Below are 21,157 nucleotides of genomic sequence, written 5' to 3'. Positions count from 1 at the left end.
ACACCCTAAACCCTACACCCTAAACCTTACACCCCAAACCCTAAACCCTAGTCCCTAAGCCCTAAACCCTAAACCCTGAAGCATGCATCTGGCAGGCTGGCTAACTGGAATTCCTTTTTGGAGGATTTTGTTGATGTCCTCGTCAACACTCTGGAGCTCCTTCCTGTACTTTGCAGGGACAGGAGGCGGTGTTGCTGCTGCTGCTGCTGCTTCTGCTGCTGCTGCCTTTTTGTTGCGGAGCGAAGCCGCTCGCCGGGGCCGCGCAGCTGGGGGGCCCCCCATGCAGGGAGAGGGGGCCCCCTCATCCCCCTCTGCATCTTCAGACATAAGAGAAATTACAGAAGAGCTGGAGTACCTTTTGTTGCGGCAGCAGCCCTCTGGGGCCCCTGGAGGGGCCCCCGGGGTGGCCCCCTCTGGGGCCCCCTGGGGGCCCCCCTCGGGGGCCCCTGGAGGGGCCCCCTGGGGCGCTTCCGGGGGCTCTTTGTCTGGGGTTTGGGCCGCTTCGCCGCATGGGGGGCCCCCCTTGAGGGGGCCCCCCGGGGGGCCCTCCGGGGGGCCCCCCGCGTTGGCAGTGCTGCCGTCGTTCTCGTTAGAAGGAAAAGACTCGTTTGCTGCTGGGGCAAATGGGTGGCCTGCTGCAGCGGCCGCGGGCTGCGAGGCGCGGGCGGGGGGCTCTCGAAGTGTGGTGGCCCCCCTCATGGCCTGTGGGGCTGCTGCGGAAAAAAAGGAAAAATAATGCAAAGAGTCTTAAGTTTGAAGACTCTGAGGCGCTGTGGGGGAGAAGAGGCACATAATCGAGGTGGCGAGGGAGGGAAGAGGGTTTGGGGGAAGCCCGGGGGTTTGGCGAGGCAGCAGCAGCGGGAAGCAGCAGCACAGCGGGCAAATGAAGACGCTGCATTAACTAAGGCCTTTATACTAGAAAAATGACGCCGTTATATTTTATTCAACAACTATACTAGACCCAAACTCTGGGGGGGTGTTGATGGGGCTCTCCGATGGTTCACACGAAACCCCACCACCACCGCTGCTTGCGCGCAACGACAACCCTATTAACTGCCTTAAACTAAATCCAAAAACATTTATTTATTTCCTTTTTCGCTTCATTCCACTCAAACTCGACGTAGTATTAATGTAAGCTGCAAGTCCCGGCGGAAAGCCTAGTGGACGCAGCAAATGTGTCTTCTCCGAGACAACCCCGTCCGCCCCAGCGAGCAACTCTTACTAATTTTTATTTCAATTACTCTAATATACTTTCTTTTCAATGTTGTGGGAAATAAATATCTTTATTTTGCTTCAATTGTGTCAGGAAAACCAGACGCTTCTACCGAGGCCAATGCGACTCTTCGCTGCGAAAGTTGAACTTAACGGGTGTAACTCGCGAACATTTTGGCTCTATGGGGTCTACTGAAGGCGTTCAAACGAGCATTAGAAGGCGTTCTACCGCTATTTATGGTCTTAAAAATAAATAAATAAGCTGTAATAAGTAAATGCAATACTTAATGGGGTCGAATGGGCCAAAAAACAGCATCTGTATCTCCCTTCCCAACCAAGAGCAGCCCAGCAATGCAGAGAAACGCAGTGCATTTGGGTAGTTTGGTCTTCAGGGTTATCCCTAGGCATTTTTAAATAATTAGTTCGGACTTAAACAAAGATGGAGTCGCTTCAAACTTGCTGAAAATAAAGCCCTGCAGCATGCCGCACTGCTTGGTTGTTCCGCACGGCCTGCGGTCATTGCCTGGGGTGGGGCCCCAGGGTCTTCATTTCTCGCAGCGTGTGTTTGCACTTAAACAATTAAAAAGACAATGTTGGCATTCGCGTCCGTGCAAGCTGGAGCTCCAGCTCTTCCTTTTCAATGTCCTCCGAGGGAAATGTCTGGAGCCGCAGGACAGGCAAAGGACACAGAAAGCTGATCCCTGAAGCCCAAAACCTCTATAAACAAGCTTAAAAAGTTTCTCAGATACATCCTTTGCACTTTGCCTGTGGAAAGTGTTCCTAAACTTGGCTGTTCGTGGAACTTATCGTTTCATTTGACCTACGGGTCGCACCAGTGTATTGGCCACAGCGAAGAGCATGAAGCCAGCGACGGAAACCCACAGAATCATTTCAAATCCAAATCTGCGGAAAAAAACAAAGAAGTGGCGGGCTTTACATAATAATAAAGAACTTGTTCTACTTGTTCTGCGTGAGGCCCCCGCCGTCGTATCTTCACTGTCACTTTCGAGTTACGTCGACCATTATAGCTCTTGAGAGGATTAAGTAAATAGAAACGATTAAGCAAAACAACAAAAGTCATTATACTTAGAAAATGCAGGCTAACCTCAGTGCAAGCTCTTTGCCGCCTGCTGGATGGCACCAGTCTATAAAATCCATGACCACGCCGGAGAGCAGCGGCGCACTAAACCAGCCAAACATGTTGTACCTGAGAATAATTGAAGAGCATTACTCAGCAACTTGGATGCAGACTAAAAATGCCTATAAAAGGGTGCGCATGCAGCTATAAAGTCTCGAAGAGCGCAGCCATCTAAGCGCCGTTACATACTGCAAAAGTGTGCTGTCACAGGTAGGAAGGGCGCGTGATCAGCATAATAATGGAGGCTTAAAAGTGCTTTATGATTCTTCTGTGTAAAATAAAGACAAATACTCACGCGAATTGACTTAGAGCAGATGAAATGCTGCGCTGGTGGAAGGGAACGCTCGCCAGCTGGATGCCAACGGCGACTGGCACTAAGGCTGCTCCGAAGAAGAGGCAACCCCAAAGCAAAAGTGCAAACAGAATAAAGGACTCAACGTAGATGCAGGTCACAGCTAAAGTTGCTCCGATTCCTGGAAACAGAGCCAAAACAGACGCACATGGGGATATCTGAAACACATGGTGCACGTATGTATACGTATTCTCTTATAGTGACGGGGATGTGCACGACTGGCCGCAGGCGACTTGGCTCTCCCGACCCACAGAAGCTGCACTGAGTTGAAACATCTGCAAATTCTCACCTGCAAAAAGAGTTGTGACCCTCACAGCCACTCGCTGCTGACCGCCTCCCCGGTAGCCTCCACAAAGGTCGCAAACATAACCGCCAAACCAAACGCTGCAGCGCAGAGAAGATTAAACAGGAGCCTAGTTTGTCTTGTTTGCGAAATATTGGCTCATATAAGTTCGATTAATTGCGTAATAAAAGCCAAAACTGAGGAGCTGCAGCGGTGGAAATCTCTAAGGGAATGCACTACGGGCATACCCTGAAGTTGGAGCGGTAAGGAAGCAGAAGGTGCTCAGAGCGACAACGGATAGTTTTTGGAAGTGAAGAACAGAAACCAAAAACTCTGTCACCCAAAACTGGATGCCTAAAGGGACAAAAGACAGAGAAACGCAATATGCACATCATTCTTTCGAATGCGAAGCCAACAAGCTGCAAAACAACCAGCCAAGGCATGCTCAAGCCACATTTTACGGATTAATTTGGGCTTGCAGATCGAAAACACACTTTTTAATGAACGTTAATTTATGTTTGTGGGTTCTGAGAATTGAGATAATGCAATTAACTCTGCAGCGACAGGCTTAGTCTGTTGCCACACCAGTAACTACGAAGTATAAGGCACTCATGCCCATGGTGACGACGACATAAAGGGGATTTCTGAGCAGCGACTTCACTTCAGTCCATGCGGAGAAGAAGTTGTGCATGCAAGATTGCCCGGAGGCGTCCGTTTCTCCAATGGTACTAAGGCCAGTCCTAAGAAACCAGAGAAACGCATTCATCTTTGCTGCTGCATCCCAAGGCTCCTGGCTGCTCAGCGACACACCATTTGCTGCACAGCCGTGGCTTACCTCTGTCTCTCCGGCCTGGCTTGGCTTCTGTCCGGCAAATTCACAAGGGTAGCCGGCAATGCCGCAATTAGCAGCACAACTGGGACAAGCGCCACCGACTGCAGCAAATGAAAGCGCAAGTTGACGATCCTTGTTTATACGCGGTGATGCTTGAGCTCGCTGCACCTGTGTCAGCTTAAAGTCTTTTCAAATCAAACCAGGTCTCTAGGTCGAGAATTGGCGCGCAAGATATCCAAACTAACTTGAACAAAGAAAGGCGTGCGCCATCCACTCTCGCCCGTCGCCGCCGTGAAGCGCGACAGAACTCCCCCAATGAAGTAGCCACTGACAGTTCCTGAGAAAACAATAAAGTAATGCAATTACTGGCGTAAATGATAGGGATTATAGTCAGCGTGGCCATCACACTCACAGTTTTGTTTTCTGCCCGATTACAAAACCTTGCAACTCATATTTTGAATATCATTCACTTTGACACGAAGGCAGCAGGATTGCTCGCGAATCATATTTTCATTATTTATTGCTTTGCGCAAGTGCCTATGGATGTGTCCACGGATAAGGCTTTGAGTCTAAACCCAATTACCTCCAATGCCGGCCAGCTGCGTGTAAGACATCCAGCGCGTCACTTGGCCGTCAGGGGCGTAGTCATCGACCCAAACCGGTAAATAAACCACAGGAACAGCCTGAAAATAGATGCACAAGTACATAACTAGTTTTTCGTTCAAAAGTTTGCATTTATTTCATAGTGAGTGCCTGCCGTGTGCCCGAAATGCCTCCATTCCGTCTCGGTACTTCTCTGAGAGCAGTGGGAAGGCTACAGACTGAGCACTTCTACTCCAAACTGCATTCAAAAGAAAAGCATTTTAGGAGGTTTGTCGTTAACAGGTCTTGGTGAAGTGTACCTGGCAGAGGCCGGTTATGAACCTCGTGAAGTACATCAGCAACAGGCTGTTTGAGCTGGAGAAGAAGAAAAGAGAAGATGCAAGGCAGAGCAAACTTCCCACGAGAAGCCACTTCGCTCCATAGCTTTGCAAAGCAATACCTGAGGGCACAAGTAAAGAAGAAAGCAGGTGAAGTTCGCAGCGCACTTCGCCACTAAATCTACACGGCAGCACTTGATTAAAAGTGACAAATGCTTAGAATACAGATTTAGGGGAATATAATATTGTTTGTTTCCACTCATGGAAGTGCACTAAGTGACCTGGCGGCCCTACCCGCGAACAAGCTGCCGATGATGAGCCCGAAATAGACAAGGGAGCCGAAAAGGCTCTGTTCCACGAATTTGATTTGGTTGTTGAAGTTCTTTTGAATTTCGCTGAGAATTGCAGGAATGACTCCGTGGTCGAAGTTGCAAAGAAAAGATACCAAGATGACGGAAACCAAAACCATTTTCAAAGTGGACTTGCGGCGGTTTCGCCGGTACGCCGCAGCCCCAGGCTCATCCCGCTCAGCCCCGAAAGCCACAGAAGAGCCTCCAGGGGGGGGGCCCGAGGCGTGCGATCTTGCGGGAATATACTGGTTTCCGGCTTCTTGAACGCCTCCACTGTATCCGTGGCCTCCTATGTCACTAGCTGTGGCCAAAAACAAACAAAATTGCATTTAAAATGGTCAAAAAACATCAGAAAATGAAGCTGGGAAGCGCTACTGAGGGCTCTGGCCCCGCAGGCTAAGAACAAGGGCGGGAGGCGCGTACAGGTTTGCTGAGGGACCTGCTGGTAGCCTGAGCCCATGTTCATAAGACTTGGGGACCTTTGGGTCCGCGTGTGAGGCAGCTGCTGCTGCTGCTGCTGCTGCAGCAGCAGCTGCTGCAGCGCCGCCTGGTTGCTCGATGGGTGTGCCATTTTCTAGGGGACCGGAGCAGCAGCTCGAGGGTCCGTTCAATAAGATGCTATAGAATAGTGCCTGAGTTTCCCCTGATTGTCATGGGGCACGGGCTCCAAGCTGAACGTGCTGGCGAAATGCTGAACCCTTGTCTTCGCTGCTTAGTGGCTGCTGCGTGCAGCTGCAGAGAAGCACAGTCAGCAAGATTGCAACAGACTTTCAAATGTTAAGGGCCCTTGTTTTCGGGCCAGGGGAGCTTTCTGAGGCCCCCTGCCCGACCCACTGTGTGGTGCCCAGCCACAGACCGCTGCCGACGCCCCGGCCAGTCCGTGGTGAAGAAGGCTGAGCCCTGTCTCTGCTGGCTTGCCTTCCAGTATAGAGTGGGTTTGCTTCTGCGGTTGTTAGTGGTCTGCCAGTGGAATTTGTGGTGCTTTTCGCCGCTGCAGCCGTTGCCCGTTGTCATGAAGCCCCCAACAGGGCGTGGCGGCGAGGACACGGTATTGGCCCCAGATGATGCTCAACCCGAGTGTCTATTGCGCAAATTCAAGTAGCAAAATCAAAGAAATACTGTAAGTTTCCTTCAGCGCCCCGTTCAAGGCAATGCGTACACATACGGTGTACTGGTGTTGGTCAGTGAGCTGCTGCTGCAGCCGGAGAGCTGCAGCAGCAGCAAACTGGGGCCAAAGCCGGAAGGCCACGAGAAAGCAGCGAAGCCTTTGAAATTTCAAACAGAAGAAGCATAAAAGAAGGCAAGGCAGAGTGGGACACACGCAAGAGGCCTGGAGCCCCCGCAGCGGTCGGCAGCACCGCCGCTCTTGGCAGCAGTGAGAGGGCCGGCCCACTTTGGCACATGCGTGCAGTTCTCCTCATTCCAAAGAAACAGGACATATTCAGTCTTTCTTTGTTCTTCTTCTAATGCATACGTCTAATGTTACCTAATGACGCGTGGGGATACCCACACACGCGAAGTGCAGCTGCGGGATGTGTAAGCACGACCTGGTTGAGCCGTCGGCAGCCCACTCGACTAAAGAGAACTAAACGAAGGACTGTTGCCACTAAATCACCCAAATAATATTTTGAGCCTTTCAAAATAATAGTTGAAGACTTAAACGATACGAGGAACACACGAAGATCTCTCGTGAGGCTCCCTCGAAAAGCAACAGCTTCGACACACCGTAAATAACAAAGAGCTGCCGGCGGAAACTCGCGCCGTAATGAAATAAATATTATCCAGCATTACATATTTCCCTCTCTGAAGCTGTTTGCAAAAAGCACGCAGTGCCAGCAACGAGGTGTTCTGCGTTTACTTTCCACAGCAGGCCGAGAACTTGCATGAGTAGACTCTACGGAAATATCCTTAATGAAAGAGTAAAAGAAAACTCAGCATGATGAGCCAATGCTTATTTTTGTCTTTTCGTTGAACTCTGCGTGACAACCCGCTCCTGTCAGCACTTTATTCCAGTAGAATAACCTTTCAGTGGCGGACTCACTTTCTCGAGGAAGCGTTTTAGAGCTTCAATCTCAAGTTTCAGGAACTCATTGTCAGGTGTTTCCCTTATAGCTCTTCCCAACTTTTAAATTGGCATAACTGTTCTAGTTATCCGGCCAATTATCTAAGGCTAGCCAGTTCCCATTCCCACCATGCTAAAGGATGTTAAGAGGCCCATACCGGGACATGGCGGGATCTGTAGAGGCTGAGACTCCCTAAGCTCCCTCTCTACTCTGATCTTCACTGTTATATCCTTTTTTTTATTTGTTTGGTATGATTTTGTCCGGCAGTTTCTTCACGGCCAGCTGTTCCCTTTCCTTTTGTAAGCTCTTCAGCTCCTGCCGAAGGTGGGCAACCTCATACTTTTCTCGCGCGGTTTTGTCTGTAGTTGTGCTGTGCAAAGAACTATTTCAACATTTTGTATTTAATTTGATTGGGGGAAGTTCTAAAGTGCTTACGTGTCCCTTTAGCTCTTCTGATAGGCGTATTGTGCTATGCCTGGGGAGAAGGCTCCTCAGTGTGGAGGTCTGAGCTCATGATTCTTCTCATGCACTTTTAAAAATGCTGAACTTCCCGGTTAAGAATAAGTCGAAAGGGCCAGGGCTTGTGGAAAATCGCAGTTAGATCTCGTGATCTACTGACCCCTCCAGAAATAGATTCCTCGTGAAGCCAGTAATTTAAGTAGTTCATCGACAGTTCTTGAAGATCGGCTAACACGTTTCATTTGAAGCTGAGCTAAACGTGTATTACGAGCGAATTAGCCTTGTAAAAAGTATCCGTGTTTTGTGTGAACGAATTCAAAGGGAATTCAAAACCTCTGCCTTCAAATATTGGATGCGAAATAGGTGCATCTGGCGTACATATCAGACAATGTATTAAACATTTTACCTTCCAATAGTGCTGAACAAAAGTATATGCAGAACGCTGCTTTAGATGTTCTGATTAACTGGGTTTTTTGGGGTCTGACGGATACTTTCAGGATTAGTTGCAGATCTCCAGGAGAAGCAACAAAGTCTGTTTTCATTGTACGCCTCGAAACAACTTTGAAAGCATGCACACTCATTTAGAGCTTTTTGGGTCCTCACAGCAGTAGTCATAGCGAGCAACATGCCCTAAATCAGCGGGGAGGCAGCACTTAACTCCTTTCCCAGCAGTTTATTTTCTAAAATATTTCAAAAAGTAGCATCTTCAGGGCTTCTTACATGGACACTGTGAAGTTCGCGTGTTAGCTGGCCGTTTGCGAATCAAGTGCCTGCTATTCCTGCAGGTGAAAACACTGTCATAATTACGAGCATTATATTCTATTGATTTCGGGAAGCCGAGCTCAGCCTAGAGATAGCGGCCAGTGGCAACATTGACTTTCGGACAAAACGGTTTACTTTGGCTGAATGGGACCTTTCGGGAACACTTGAAGTTGCAGGTGGAATCGGGCTTTACACCTAAAGCTGATGGCCCGTTTGGCACTACGCAGCAGTGTCGAATGGTACTCTTTTTCGTTCACCTTTTTCGCGTTTTCCATCGTATGCCATTATTGTACGTCTTAGCCAATAGCCTAAACAGGAGAGATTTTGCTGTGGCCAACTGTGTTGAGGTTTAAGGCTGCAAAGGAGAACGCTAGAGCTAAATACGATTCGAAGGTCCACACAAAACGGGAATTTGCGTAAATACGCAAGGAACAATATTTCCTATTCTGAGGCAAAGCAGTAAAATATTTTCTTGCTTTTGAGGCATTCTATTATAAACCAGTGTTGGCTGGCCTCTCTAGCCACAGTAACCTGGCTTAGTCTAGGAGTGTTGAGCTAGGAGAGCCACCCTACGCCAGTAAGTTATCTTGCACTAATTCAAAACGCATTTCAGCTTATGAAATGGACTAGGGTCTTGATCTATAAGCAAATTTTTTCATTGCAGTTATTTTCCATCTTGCACTAATTTAGCTAGCCGGCTACCATTTTGCTTCCTACAAAACTTTAGTTCCAAACCTCCAGTCCAGAACAAAAGCCAGGCATTGTACAGCAGCATTTGTTTCTTGTGAATGACAATTTTAGCGAAAATCCTAGACTAATTTCAAAATGAATGTAAAATGTTTGCGTGTGTAATCCGCAACTTGGCGATTTGCGGCAAAGTGCCCCAGTACACAGTGAGGATTCTACATAGTGATTGTGCTGGCTTAGCTTTGTCAGAAAGTAATTAAGACCCTCCATGGCCACGGAGGGGTAAAGCCGCTCTAGTGGAACACTGCACAGTTAAAAAGGCCAGAACCAATATATATAAACTTGTTGCGGGCTTTTGCTAGAGTGTAAATGCCCCTACTCAGCAAAACTTGTTCCGCGCCAAACTAGCTGCTGGACACAGAATGGCTGCTGTTGATGGAAAGAGCATCATCTCCCGGAAACCCCAATAGTCGTTATTGTTTTTCCCTTTCACACATGTATAAAGGGCTAATCCCGTCCCAAGAAAGATAGTTTTGTTCTCGCTGTTTCTTTGGCTACCGGTGTGCTGCGGCACCTGCACGTTGTGCTGCGTAGGGCCTGTGAAGCTCACTCTAGACTAAGCAGCACACTAGCCCGCATAGCTTTACGCAAACTTCAATAAATGCATAGCAGCTGCTCTTGTGGGCCCAGCAGTGCCCAGCTACTAACATCATTGTTGCATGTTCCGTTGGGTGTAAGTGGCAGAGCCCGGCGCAGAGGCCATTCTTCTAAATTTCCCGGAATCCATGCCAAAAATGAATTTGATCCAGAATTGAAACAGAGAAGTAGACGTGTTACTGCCTGGTTTTGCTCCTTTAATTAGCGTGCTCAGTAGCTTGAGCGCCTACTGCGTGTGGGGCTGGCCCAGGGACTGGAAGAGGCCTCAGCCTCGGAGCTCCAGAGGTTCCCTTTGAGCGTAGTTATGCCTCCGTCCTTGCAGCAGTGATGAATTTAGTTTCGGAGCATTCAAAGTTTGTAAGAGTAAGGTCTTAGCTACTGTAGACCTCACAGCAGTTGTCCCCCGCAGCGGCCCCCCCACACGGGGCCATCGAGTTGTGGGTATTCCTCCCAATCTAAACTTCCCGTCTTCTTGCAGACTTTTCTTGTTTTTCCTTTCATATATTTTGGGCCAGAAAGCTGCGCGTGAGGAGCCAGGAGTCCCCCCGGCGTGTGCCTGAAAGCTGTGGTTTTGTGCAGCTGGGATCCTTGGGTGTCGTCCTTCCGTTTGAATTTTTCCTCCTTTTGTTTTTCTTGAAGGCCCGCCTTTACGCGCACATTACTGAGGGCATTTATGTCTCTTGTAGCAATTGGAGTTGTCGGTTGAGGGGCTTTTGGCGAGGAGTTTCCCAAAATGTCGAGCGAGGTGTTCCTGCTGTTCGAGGCGGCGCCGGGGCTGCTGCTGCTGCGCGTGAAGGAGTGGGACAGCATTGCGCAGGACACTGACGCAGTGCAGGAGGCGTGTGGAGACGCGCAGCGTTTCAAACAGTTGGTGTCTTGCGAAGCCTTTTACCCCTTTACAGACGCAGCAGAGGCTCTCGAGACGCTGGTGGGGGTGGCGGGGGGCACTGTGCCTCCGTGCATGCAGAAGTTTCTCGAGCTGCACATGCCTGCTGCTGTGCGGGGGGCCGGGGGCGGCAAGAAGAAGAAAGCAGCTGCAGCGGGGGGTGCTGGGGAGTGCTGCTTGGGGGTTTGCGATCCCGCTCTCGGGAAGTCTCTCGGAGATCTCGGATTCAACATCTTGTACAACCCCACGATGCTGGAGCTGCACAGGGGAGTGCGCATGCACCTGCAGGCGCTGGCGAAGCCCCTCAAGTCTTTGCCGCTCACCAAGTTTCAAGTCGGGCTGGGCCACAGCTACAGCCGCGAGCTCATGCAAGTGGACCCCCGCAAGCAAGACAAGCCCATTATGCAGTCCATTGCCCTTATTGACTCGCTAGATAAAACTATTAACACTTTTGCAATGAAACTCAAGGAGTGGTACGGCTGGCACTTCCCAGAACTCGTCAAGATCGTCCCGGACACCGAGGCCTACTGCAAAGTCGTCTTGGTGGTCAAGCAGAAAGAAGAATTCAACCAAGAGGTAACGCCCTGCTGCTGCTGCTGCTGATGATGATGATGATGATTCAGATGCGGCAGCAGCAGGCACAGGAATGCCCCTGGGGGGCTGGCTGGGTCTTTGACCGCAGCTGCAGCGCCAGTTCCTGCTGCTGCTGCTGCTGCTGCTGGTTCAAGGAAATTGCACCAGCCTGCATGCATGCGTGCAAAGAAGCTGTTGGGGCTGAAGTGCATGCACTTGTTTGCCTGCCAGGAGGGCGGGGAGGAACTGCTGGCTGCTGTGGGCAACAGCGAGGAAGTGGCAGCAGAAGTTGTGGCCTCCATGAAACACTCGATGGGCCAGGAAATATCTGCAGAGGATTTCGCAAACATCGAAAGATTTGCACAACAGGTAAACCGAGACTACCTCGCGGTCTGCTGCTGCAGCCAGCTCCTCCAGCAGCAATAGCAGCACTGCAGCAGCTGCAATCGGAAACTTTATTGCAGCAGCAGCAGCAGCAGAAGGATGAAGTGTCAGATTAGTGTTCCTGCGCGCCTTCCATGGCTTTCTTTTGCTGGGGATCTTGGTGCTTGCGCACACCGTTGTTTCCCATAGATAAATTCGGATAGTTTTTTCTTTTGATGTTTAATTATATTTCTTTTATTGTTGAAAGTGGAAACCTTGCTTTCCTGCGCGTTCGCTGCAGGTGCTGCGGCTGTGCGAGCAGCGGCGGTCGCTGCAGGAGTACCTGAGCAGCAAAATGGATGTGGTGTCGCCCAATTTGAAGGCAGTTGTGGGCGAAGTGTTGGGGGCTCGGCTTATATCGCATGCAGGGGCTTTAGTGTCGCTCGCCAAGTACCCAGCCTCTACAATTCAGATTCTCGGGGCGGAGAAGGTGAGGCCGAGGATGCAGAGTTGGGCGGCTGCTGCGGCTCTTAGCCTCTGCAAAGGGATGTAAAAGGCTATAGAGATGCATTTAAATTCATAATTGTTTGCCTTGAACAGGCTGGGGTGCGCAATCAAGTTCATTTGCATGCGCTTGTGCTAATTTCCGTCTTACATGGTGCCAAAAGACAGTACATATTTCGCGTGGCCGTTTGCGTTTATTGGCGGAGTCGTGCCATTGTAAATGCCTCGTTGGATTGCTGCATAATACAGCAAAACTGTTTATTTTTATTCTCATTTTGGGATTTTGCTGCCTAATTCCGTCTTGTGCTTCAGGCTTTATTCAGAGCCTTAAAGGCACGCAGCGGCCGCACCCCCAAATACGGTCTTTTATTCCACTCCTCTTTTATTGGCAGAGTGCAGCAGCAGAAGCACAGAGGCAGAATGAGCAGGTGGGCCTTCCTGGGGGATATATAAAGACATCTGCAGGAACTCGCAGCCAGCTGGATGGCGTGCGTGCTGCTGCTTCCGCTGCTGCTGCTGCTGCTCTGTTCCTTCTTTCTTCTGGTTAGCCCTTAAAATGGAGTCAAATACCATTTATTTTAAATATTTATTTCCCACGGGAAGCTTTTGATGTTTGCTTTCAGGTATCTGGCCTCCAAGTGCGCCCTGGCCGCCCGCATTGATGCCTTCAGCGATGAAGCAGATCAGCCAGCTGGGGACCAGCCGCGGCAGCATGTCTTTGGCGACAAACTGAGAGAGCAGCTTGAAGAAAGGCTCAAGTATGTTGCTGCTACATTCCCTGCTGCTGCACGAGCCGCTAGGTTTGCTGCAGCAGAGGGCTGCTGTATTCCCTGCTGCTGTTCGAGCCGCTAGGTTTGCTGTAGCAGAGGGCTGCTGCATTCCCTGCTGCTGCTCGAGCCGCTAGGTTTGCTGCAGCAGAGGGCTGCTGCATTCCCTGCTGCTGCTCGAGCCGCTAGGTTTGCTGCAGCAGAGGGCTGCTCAATTCTGTGCTGCTGCTCGAGCCGCCAGGTTTGCTGCAGCGGAGGGGCGGCTGGCTTGAGAATGCCAACTTGCTGCTTGAGTTCGTTTTAACGCGTTTCCTTGGTGCTGCTGTTGCTGCTGCTACTGCTGCTGCTGCTGCTCAGATACTTGTCCGACGGCATAGTGCCTCGAAAGAACCTGGATGTGATGAGGGAGGCAGCAGCAGAAGTGGAATCCCAACGCGCTGCTGAGGCGAAGGCTCTGAAGAAGGCCAAAAAGAAGAAGGCCAAAGAAGAAGCAGCAGCAGCAGCAGCAGCAGCAGCGGAGAATGGGGAAGAGGCCGAGGAAGAGGAAGTGCCGAAGAAGAAAAAGAGGCATGCAGAGCAAGAAGCTGTGGAGGCTGAGGCGGCAGAGCCGGCGGTAGAAATTAAGAAAAAGAAAAAGCACAAGAAGCATGCAGAAGTAGAAGCAGCAGCCTAAGGAGAGCCAAAGAAATAGAAATTGGGCGAGAAAAAGGGAGACCCACAAGAGAGGGAAGAATGTAATAAATAGAAACGCGAGGAAGCTGAGTACTTAAGCACATGCATGCATCGAGAAGTTCATTCAAGCCACGAGTTGCGAGGCAAGGCGAAGCCGTGAAGGTGTTATCATTTGTTTTTGGTCTTTTCTCTGATGAATGAAAAGCTGAAAGAGAAGAAGTGGGACGCATGCAGCGAGCTCAATGCAGAAAGCAACTGCAACAGGTGCTGCAGCGCTTCCCAGCAGCGGCTGCTGCAGCAGTTCACGCCCGCAGCAGCTGCGCCTGCCGAAGCATTCGGCTGCAACGGTTTGCTGCGGCGTCTTTTTGCTGCTCGGGGCAAGCCTTAACTCTTTTTGTTTGCGTAAATTGTCTACGCTAAAGCGGTGCATGCGCAGTGCATGCTGCGTAAATTGCGTACGCTCAAGAGATGCATGCATGCGTAATAGTGCATGCATGCATGCAACCAGTGCACTGAGTTCTAGGCTAGCTAGGCCCCCGCAGAGCAGCATAGTGAGCAGAGCCAGGCCCAAATACTTCCAGGCTTGCCCAGACTATTGTTGAGAGCACAAGAGCTGCAGATTCTGTGGATTCCCGGTGTACAGGGAGCTGAGTGCAGTGACTACGGCGAAGGTGTCGTTTCCCACGCATTTCCATGAACAGTTAACACTTGAGAATATATGCTGGTGGCGTAATTTGTTTAAATGTATTTTGAATACTGTTTGTTGAAGCAAAGGGCGACGACCCCGTCGGTGTTCACCGGCTGGAACACCTGAGACAAGTGGTGTGGGTGCTGCAGCTGCTGCTGCTGTTCGCTGCTGGCGTGTTCGTGCTGCTCCCTGCATGCATGCGTTGCATCCGCTAAGGTAACTTGTCCGTTGGCTACTTGCTCCTCAGAACCTACATTGTCACCGTCACGCCGACCTCAAGAATAGCTTGCCGCGCCGCGGCGCGGCTTGTGTCCAGACGATGCTGCGTGCTGCAGTTGCTGCTGCTGTTGCTGCTGCAGCAGCACTGCAACCCACGCAGCCCCAGCAGCCCTCGCTGCTGCCGCCCCCTCGGCAAGCCTCCAGCCACTCGTGCTGAGTGCCGCTCTAGCCTCGCCGCAGCAACTTAGCAGCTGCTGGCAGCAGCTAATTTCCCTCCCCGCCAAGCGCCCGGAGTCACAGCTCGCCTGCGACCGGCTAGCAGCTAGCTATCGCTAGGATCCGGGGCCCCATGCAATTGCTACCTCACGGCTAGCTAGCCAGCTCGGGAGCCAGCTAGCTAGCTAGCTAGCTGGCAAGCCGGCTGGTGCTCACGCAGAGCAAGCAGCTATGGCGTTGCAACAAGAGCTCGCCGCAGCGGTGCATGCATGCAAATGCAAGCGAGGATGCACACACAATAGGGGATGGGCGGTGCTGAGGGAAGGCTCCAGCAGCCTAGAATGGACTAAATTTCGTTGACACTTTTGCTGTCACAGCACTTCCCTCTTGAGCACAGAGTTACGCAGCAGCGCGGCAAGCAGTCGCACAGACACTACCAACCCGCCGAGGTGGCTAGCTGGGCAAAACTAGCTAGCTAGCTAGCTCAGTAGCTAGCTTGCTGCACTTGCAATGGAGAGGGGGGCCCCTTCCAGGGGCCCCCGCCACCCCCATGTTGACACTTCCCCCTAGCCAAGAGGGCGGCGGCCCGAGATGGGGGCCCCCGTCTTCCCTTGCGTAAGCGTCGCGTAACTGTTGGTGCTGCTTTACTTGTTAATTCCCTTTTTCTTTTCCACAGGCTTCAATATCTACGGGCAAAGACAGCGAGCAAGCAGCAGTCAACACGCAGAGCCGGAGCTGCATGCAAGCACCACTGTTTGCATGCAAGCACCACTGTTTGCATGCAAACACAAACAAAACCAACACTAACTCAGAAAAAGACAGGCCCACCTGAAATGAGCACATCAGAGTCTCGTCAACGGACATCATCGCGCCCGCGTTGTCAAATTCACCACAGTAATTTGGGGCGCTGAACAGAGTCACCAGTTGCCTCTTGGCAAAGAACTCGTAGCCATCCTCCACAACCTGCAACAAAAAATGATGTTTAAGAGCCCTATTCTGAAAACTGACCCCTCAAGTGGCTCTAATTGTGACTCTAATTAAACCCTGAAACCCGGAAATACCGCAACAGGACCAGCTGGAGGCCCAACTTGCAAAGCGACGCACATAATGCATGCAAAACAGACAAAACATGACAGATTGGCGCGAAAAACAGAAAAATAGATTGAGCAATAAAATGGAAAATCTGGCATAACAATTAAGAACAAGAAGAGCACCAATAGAGGAAGCAAAAGCACTTGCTCCTCAAGAGCAGAAACGACACAAAATAGCAGTTGCATGCGCGTCTGGTAGCAGCAAATATGCAGTGAAAACAGCAAAGGAACACAGAGGAGCAAAACCGAGACAAGAAATGGTGATTAGCACTGCCACCATCGCCATGGTACTAAGCATACATGGAGCAGCAGCAGCAGGCAGCAGCAGCAGCAGCAGCAATCGCAGTGACTTATTGTGGTAATAAATTTAATTCAAAGCCACACCTGATGAGCGCGGCAGATAAGGTCTAGGTCGTGCTTCCGTAAGAAGTTGTGAACAACGTCTTGGCCGAAAGTAAACGAAACCCCTCTGTCGTTTTCTCCCCACCCCGCTATTTCCTTTTCAGGATCCGACCACAGCAGGTCACACAAAAGGCCTGGAAAACAGCGAAAAGAGAAGAAAGAAGTTCAGATAAAAGGCAAAATACTTCAAGTGCCCACAACCATGGCTAGGTGCGCTCCGTCACCTTCGCAAGGGCATTTACAGAGGAACACAACGAAGCGCAGAAGAAACGCATGCAAATAAACTAAAATCGACCCCCTCTTCACTACGTTTCACAGGGAACAGAATTACATCAAACACAAAGCACTGACGACTATTCTAGCTTTCTGTTGATCAAGGAGCAGCTGCTGGCTCTCCTCCGCGTCCCCCAGAAGCCGCTCTACTCATCCCCAACATTGTGAAATGCATTTAAAAGGTCAAATTCACAATTTTTGCAATCCAAAAAAAGCAAAACAGCAATAAGTCGCGGACTACTGCTTACCCGTATCGGGTACGTCTGTTGGGCGCACTATGCGCCTGACTTGGTCCATAGAGTTAAGTTCTGGCGAGAGCCCGCCGTGCATACAAAGGATCTTTTCGTCTATTATAGCTGCGACTGGAAGACAGTTAAAACAATCCGTAAAAGTCTTCCACAGCTTTACGTTGTACCGCCTTTTGCCTGAGCGCACAGAGCCATTCAGATAAAGTGCGGCAAACCTAAATTCAAACTGCCAGGCTTTCTCGGCCAAATGCCCTTCACTGCAAAAGCTCTCCAGCTGTTCGCTTGTGCGCCTCAGAGAAATCCCGAAAAGCAGCCACACAGTGCATGCGCAACAAGAAGACTACAGCTTCTGGAGGATGTGCAAGGGAGTCTACAGAAACTAGAAAAGCGCATGTAAGGCTGCCCGTACAAGCAGCTGCAGCCCCATGGGACAAAAGGGAACACGAATTTGAACAGACTGCAGGGAAAAGCATGAATTAACAGCCCCAAGAAAGCAGAAAGAAGTGCAGCCCGCGCAAGGAAAGGCGCAGCGGCAGCTGGACCACCTCAGCTGCCTCCGAGGCGCCGCCAGGCGCAGCAAAGTGTCAGACAGCAGCAGGAGAGCCGGAAAGAAGAAGTTAAGGGAATTTGGGGCTGAGTGGTGCATGCGGAGACGTACATTCGTCGTAGAAGCCGTAGATGCGGTTGATGGAGGCGCACTCGTGGTTGCCTCTGAGGAGGAAGAAGTTCTCGGGGTACTTGATCTTGTAAGCCAGCAGAAGACAGATAGTTTCGAGGCTCTGTTTGCCTCTGTCGACGTAATCGCCGAGGAAAAGGTAGTTGGCCTCGGGGGGGAAGCCGCCGTACTCGAAGAGGCGCAGCAAGTCGTAGTACTGGCCGTGGATGTCGCCGCAGATCTTAATTGGGGCCTCGAGTTCTAAGAGAATCGGCTGGGCTATAAATATCTCGCGGGACTTCTGGCATAATCCCCTTATTTCTGCTTCGGTGAGCTGCACGGGCTTTCCCGGGCGGCTGCCGCGGACCTCCAGCAGCTTGCTGATCACCGCGTCCACGTCGACGTCCGTTGCTGCTGCCATTGCTGCGGAAGCTCGAAAGAAAAAGAAATAAACGGCAAAAACGAACAAGTCCGAAAAGGAAAAGAAGACGGCCCAGCTCGCGCTGCCCCCGAGAAGCCAGCGGCCTCAGCTGAAGCACCAGAGCCGCGGGCTGGCTTTCCGGCTCCGGCGAGAAAGCAGCGGCTGACGCGGAAACACAGCAGCAGCAGCAGCAGCAGCAGCGCCAGCAGCAGCAAAGTGGCTCCCAGTCCCAGCTGCCTGGCCCAGACTACCCCAGCAGACAGTCAGCAGCTCCGAACCAAAAGCCTGCTGCCTCTGTCGGGCATATCACGAGAAAAAGAAGCGGCGCTGCAGCAACGGCGCTGCTGCTGCTGCTGCACAGTGCGTACAAGTGCGCCCACTTTTCGCGCATGCGGTGAGCCCTCTGCGGCCGGCGCTCGTTGCTGCTGCTTGCTGCTGCGTGCTGCTGCTTGCTGCGGCTGGCTGCTGCTGCTGGCCGTGGGCGTTCTTTGCTGCGCGGCTCCGGGCCTCCTGCACGGCGCGGCCACTCTGCTGCTGCTGCCTCGAAGAGCCCCTTCCAAGGCTCCGCAGGCGACAGAAGAGAAACTCTGCAGGGCTACGGGTCCGCAGAGGAGGGCTGGGCACTGCTGAATGCGCTGCGGAGTTGCATGCGTTTGCAAAACACTGAAGAAGCTGAACAGCCGGAGCTGCTTGCTTCCTGAGCAAGCTGAGCTGTACCTACCGAGGGGAGTCCGCAACTGGCACGGCAAGTCAAGTGCTTCAGCAGTTGACTCGACTGCCGCGGGAATGAACGCAATGAGGAGGTGAGCTGTTGCTGCTGCTACAAGGAGAGGAGCAGCGTGGCGTCCGTGTGCTGCGGCTGATCCGAAGAAGGCAAGGAAGCTTGACGAAACGGTAGCATGGTCAAGCAAAAGGGCCTATTAAAAGGAAATGAGGGCTCTACGCCACACACAAACTGCTGCCGTTGTTGCTGTAAAGAGGACCCGCGAGAAGCCGCTGCTGACAGTGCGCCGGCAGGGACAGGGAGGCTCCGGCTATGCTGGGCAATAATACGACGCTGCTGGAAAGGTATTAACAGACAAAGCCGTTCCAAGGAAGAGCCGCTAGTAGCCAGTGCCGCGCTGCACGTAGCGAGAACCTCCCGTGCTGCTGCTGCTGCTGCTGCTGCTGCGCGTGCCGATTGCCACCCGGGTGTGGCTGCTGCTGCGGCTACTACTGCTAAACCTGGCCCCGGCGCCTTGCCCTGTCTGCTGCTTAATACACCGCGGGATGAGATAAGAGAAATGCGTAGAGGAGATATAAGAGCCCCTGAAACGGCAGCAGACTGCAGCGCCACGCCCCGCCTTTGGGCCCGTAGCCTGCGGCTGCTGCTGCTTGCAGCAGCAAGTACCGTCGCCTGGCTGCTGCTGCTGCTGCTGCGGCTGCTGGGCGCACATTAACCCTACACCTCGAATTGCTCCGGCGTTTGGAAAATTCATTTCATTTTTGTATTTTATTAACCAAAAATTAAGCAGATAAAATGGCCGCTTTTGCCAGTACGGGCTGCTGTGTGCCCTGGATAGCGCGGGTCCGTTCCCAGTCAGCGGGGAGGCAACCAGCGACAGTTTTTGATCTATACAAGCTCGTGCATCCTGTTGATCACAAATACAATGAAAGCACCCAGTGTCTTTGCGTTGCCTCCAATCACGAGATCGTATCCCTATAGAGGAAAGCTGCACTGCCACCCCTGGCGCTGCCCGAATGGGCTTCACTAGCTGGGTTCTAGTGACAAGTTTTCATGCTTTTCCGCGCTGCAGCACCCAGAGCCTCTCCAGTTGAGTCCCTGAAGCTGCATTCTGCTTCGCAGCTGTAGCTTTGGGCCAGCTTTTAGCCCGGAGCTGCGGGCAACGTGATAGGTGTCAAGGGGAAGTCAGGAGTTGAACAAAGCCTGTAGCGGGAGAGGAGAGAATATTCCCTTCTTTCCAGCTGCTTACTTCGACTGCCTGCAGAGCCAGGGGCCCCGTACATTTAGAGGCTTCAGGCAAGTTGCTGGTTTTCAAAAGTGTGGCTTCTTGGGGCTGTCGAAGTGTCGAGGCTGCTGGAACTTTCCGTGTACAGAACTCCTTCTTGTGCTCTCCCGCGCATGAGCCCGTCACTGGGAAACGCAGAGAAAGCTGTGCGATGAGTCTGCGTGTTTCGCCACTTTTTGCATGCTTTAAACCCAATTATTAAAGCACGGACAGCACGGGCACAGATAAGATTCAGTCTTTTTCTAAAAGCTCGCCACAGCCAGTGTCAGGGGGTCCCACAGTGGCCCAAATGGCTGGCTGTGGGCGAAAGTGGCTGCAGCAAAGCAGCGCTGCAGCGAAATCGGAGGCGCTGCAGCACTTTTCCGCAGAACCCCAGCCAGGCACTTTCTCAGAAACATTTAAACATTTGCTGCAGTCTTTGATCACTTTTTTGTCCTTTTTGGCATGAAAGACTCGCGAAATGGGGTGCAGTGCTGGCTTGGTGTTGAGTTTCTTTTGAATTCTTCACAAAGTGCTCGTCTGGCTCGTTTTGTCATTGTTCTATGCACGCAGTTCTCGCGATGACTGTCTGGCCACCCTTATACTGCGAAATGGGCTTCTTTTGCTTCTTGAGGGTCCCCTAAAGTGGTCTTTTTATATTCACTAGCCTAGAGACCAGCCTTGGAGGCTTTCACCTTTGTTCATGTGCTTTGCGAGCTGAGCTGCACCAGTCTTAGTGGCTACGGTTGCATGCTTCCCCGTATTTGCAAGTAGCCTGCAAGGCCAGTGGCCGTGTGAGTCTCGCTACGTTCTGCTGGAGCTTTTTAACTCCAAATGGGTCTTCTGAGGCCTCAGTTGCTTATTCAATAACTCGGGAAAGTACATTGGGGTCGGGATTGCTGTCTTTGGTCGTTTCTCTATCACAAGATGGTCATTGGACATTGTTACATCACTTGAATGACATTTTTCGTGTTTAGATGAGGTCTTATCCGCTGGACTTGTAGGCGAGCTGCGGCTTAGCCAAGCGGCATTCTTGGGACACTGGCTTTCAGAGTTCACATTCAAAAAGATTCAAAACTTTCTTTATGCGCCGAGACAAAAATGAATTGGAAATTGTGATGAGCAGAGCTCTTCCAGAGAATACGAAGACGAAGCTTGCGGCAAATATGGACCTTTGCCACGGGCACAAAATAAGCGGTTTTGTGGAAAATGTCAAGTTTAACTTATAATTCACCGAGCTTTCCCTTGTTCATTATTAGTAGTGCTGATGTCAAGTTCATAAATTTCACTATCCAGCCTTTCAACACTGTTTTGAGGGTTTTCACCAGCGCTCCAAGCCTATGTTATAATGCTTCCAGTTATTGGAATGGGAAAGGCTTTTCACAGATGCTTTCAAAAAATCTTTCATCCATTTTTTATTGAATTGCTCTGGGTATTGGGGTGTACTGCTGTTTGAAACAGATATTATGGCGCCAA

General features: G+C 51.3%; 4 protein-coding genes across 4 annotated transcripts in view; 1 reads left to right on the top strand and 3 right to left on the bottom strand.

The window, feature by feature from the left end:
* The window catches only part of ETH_00018020 (uncharacterized protein), a gene marked incomplete at both ends in the record, with an annotated part of 7,866 nt that extends 7,167 nt beyond the window's left edge, over positions 1-699 (bottom strand). The window contains one exon of the mRNA XM_013373554.1: positions 106-699. Within this exon, the coding sequence (XP_013229008.1) occupies positions 106-699 (594 nt within the window). The remainder of the gene's footprint in view (positions 1-105) is intronic.
* A 1,092-nt stretch (positions 700-1,791) lies between these two features.
* On the bottom strand, positions 1,792-5,658 carry ETH_00018015 (uncharacterized protein; the record flags this gene model as incomplete). Its single annotated transcript, XM_013373553.1, has 13 exons — positions 1,792-1,872; positions 2,037-2,115; positions 2,318-2,419; positions 2,646-2,823; positions 2,992-3,086; positions 3,234-3,339; positions 3,571-3,725; positions 3,821-3,918; positions 4,063-4,154; positions 4,401-4,500; positions 4,720-4,859; positions 5,032-5,388; positions 5,463-5,658. The coding sequence occupies 13 exons, from the start codon at positions 5,656-5,658 to the stop codon at positions 1,792-1,794; spliced, it is 1,779 nt and encodes a 592-aa protein (XP_013229007.1).
* Positions 5,659-10,448: 4,790 nt separating this feature from the next.
* On the top strand, positions 10,449-13,481 carry ETH_00018010 (nucleolar protein 5A, putative; the record flags this gene model as incomplete). The annotated part of the gene is made up of 6 exons (XM_013373552.1): positions 10,449-11,177; positions 11,406-11,543; positions 11,839-12,027; positions 12,354-12,469; positions 12,665-12,799; positions 13,166-13,481. 6 exons carry the CDS (start codon positions 10,449-10,451, stop codon positions 13,479-13,481), a joined length of 1,623 nt encoding a protein of 540 aa, XP_013229006.1.
* A 1,766-nt stretch (positions 13,482-15,247) lies between these two features.
* ETH_00018005 (serine/threonine protein phosphatase, putative) lies at positions 15,248-17,693 on the bottom strand (the record flags this gene model as incomplete). Its single annotated transcript, XM_013373551.1, has 5 exons — positions 15,248-15,289; positions 15,432-15,566; positions 16,079-16,230; positions 16,618-16,794; positions 17,276-17,693. 5 exons carry the CDS (start codon positions 17,691-17,693, stop codon positions 15,248-15,250), a joined length of 924 nt encoding a protein of 307 aa, XP_013229005.1.
* Positions 17,694-21,157: the final 3,464 nt, after the last annotated feature.

This window comes from Eimeria tenella, genomic scaffold, assembly GCF_000499545.2.
Source record: "Eimeria tenella Houghton genomic scaffold, Eth_scaff152, whole genome shotgun sequence".
In the NCBI taxonomy this organism is placed as follows: Eukaryota; Apicomplexa; class Conoidasida; order Eucoccidiorida; family Eimeriidae; genus Eimeria; species Eimeria tenella.
This window is presented reverse-complemented; position numbering and strand designations above follow the sequence as displayed.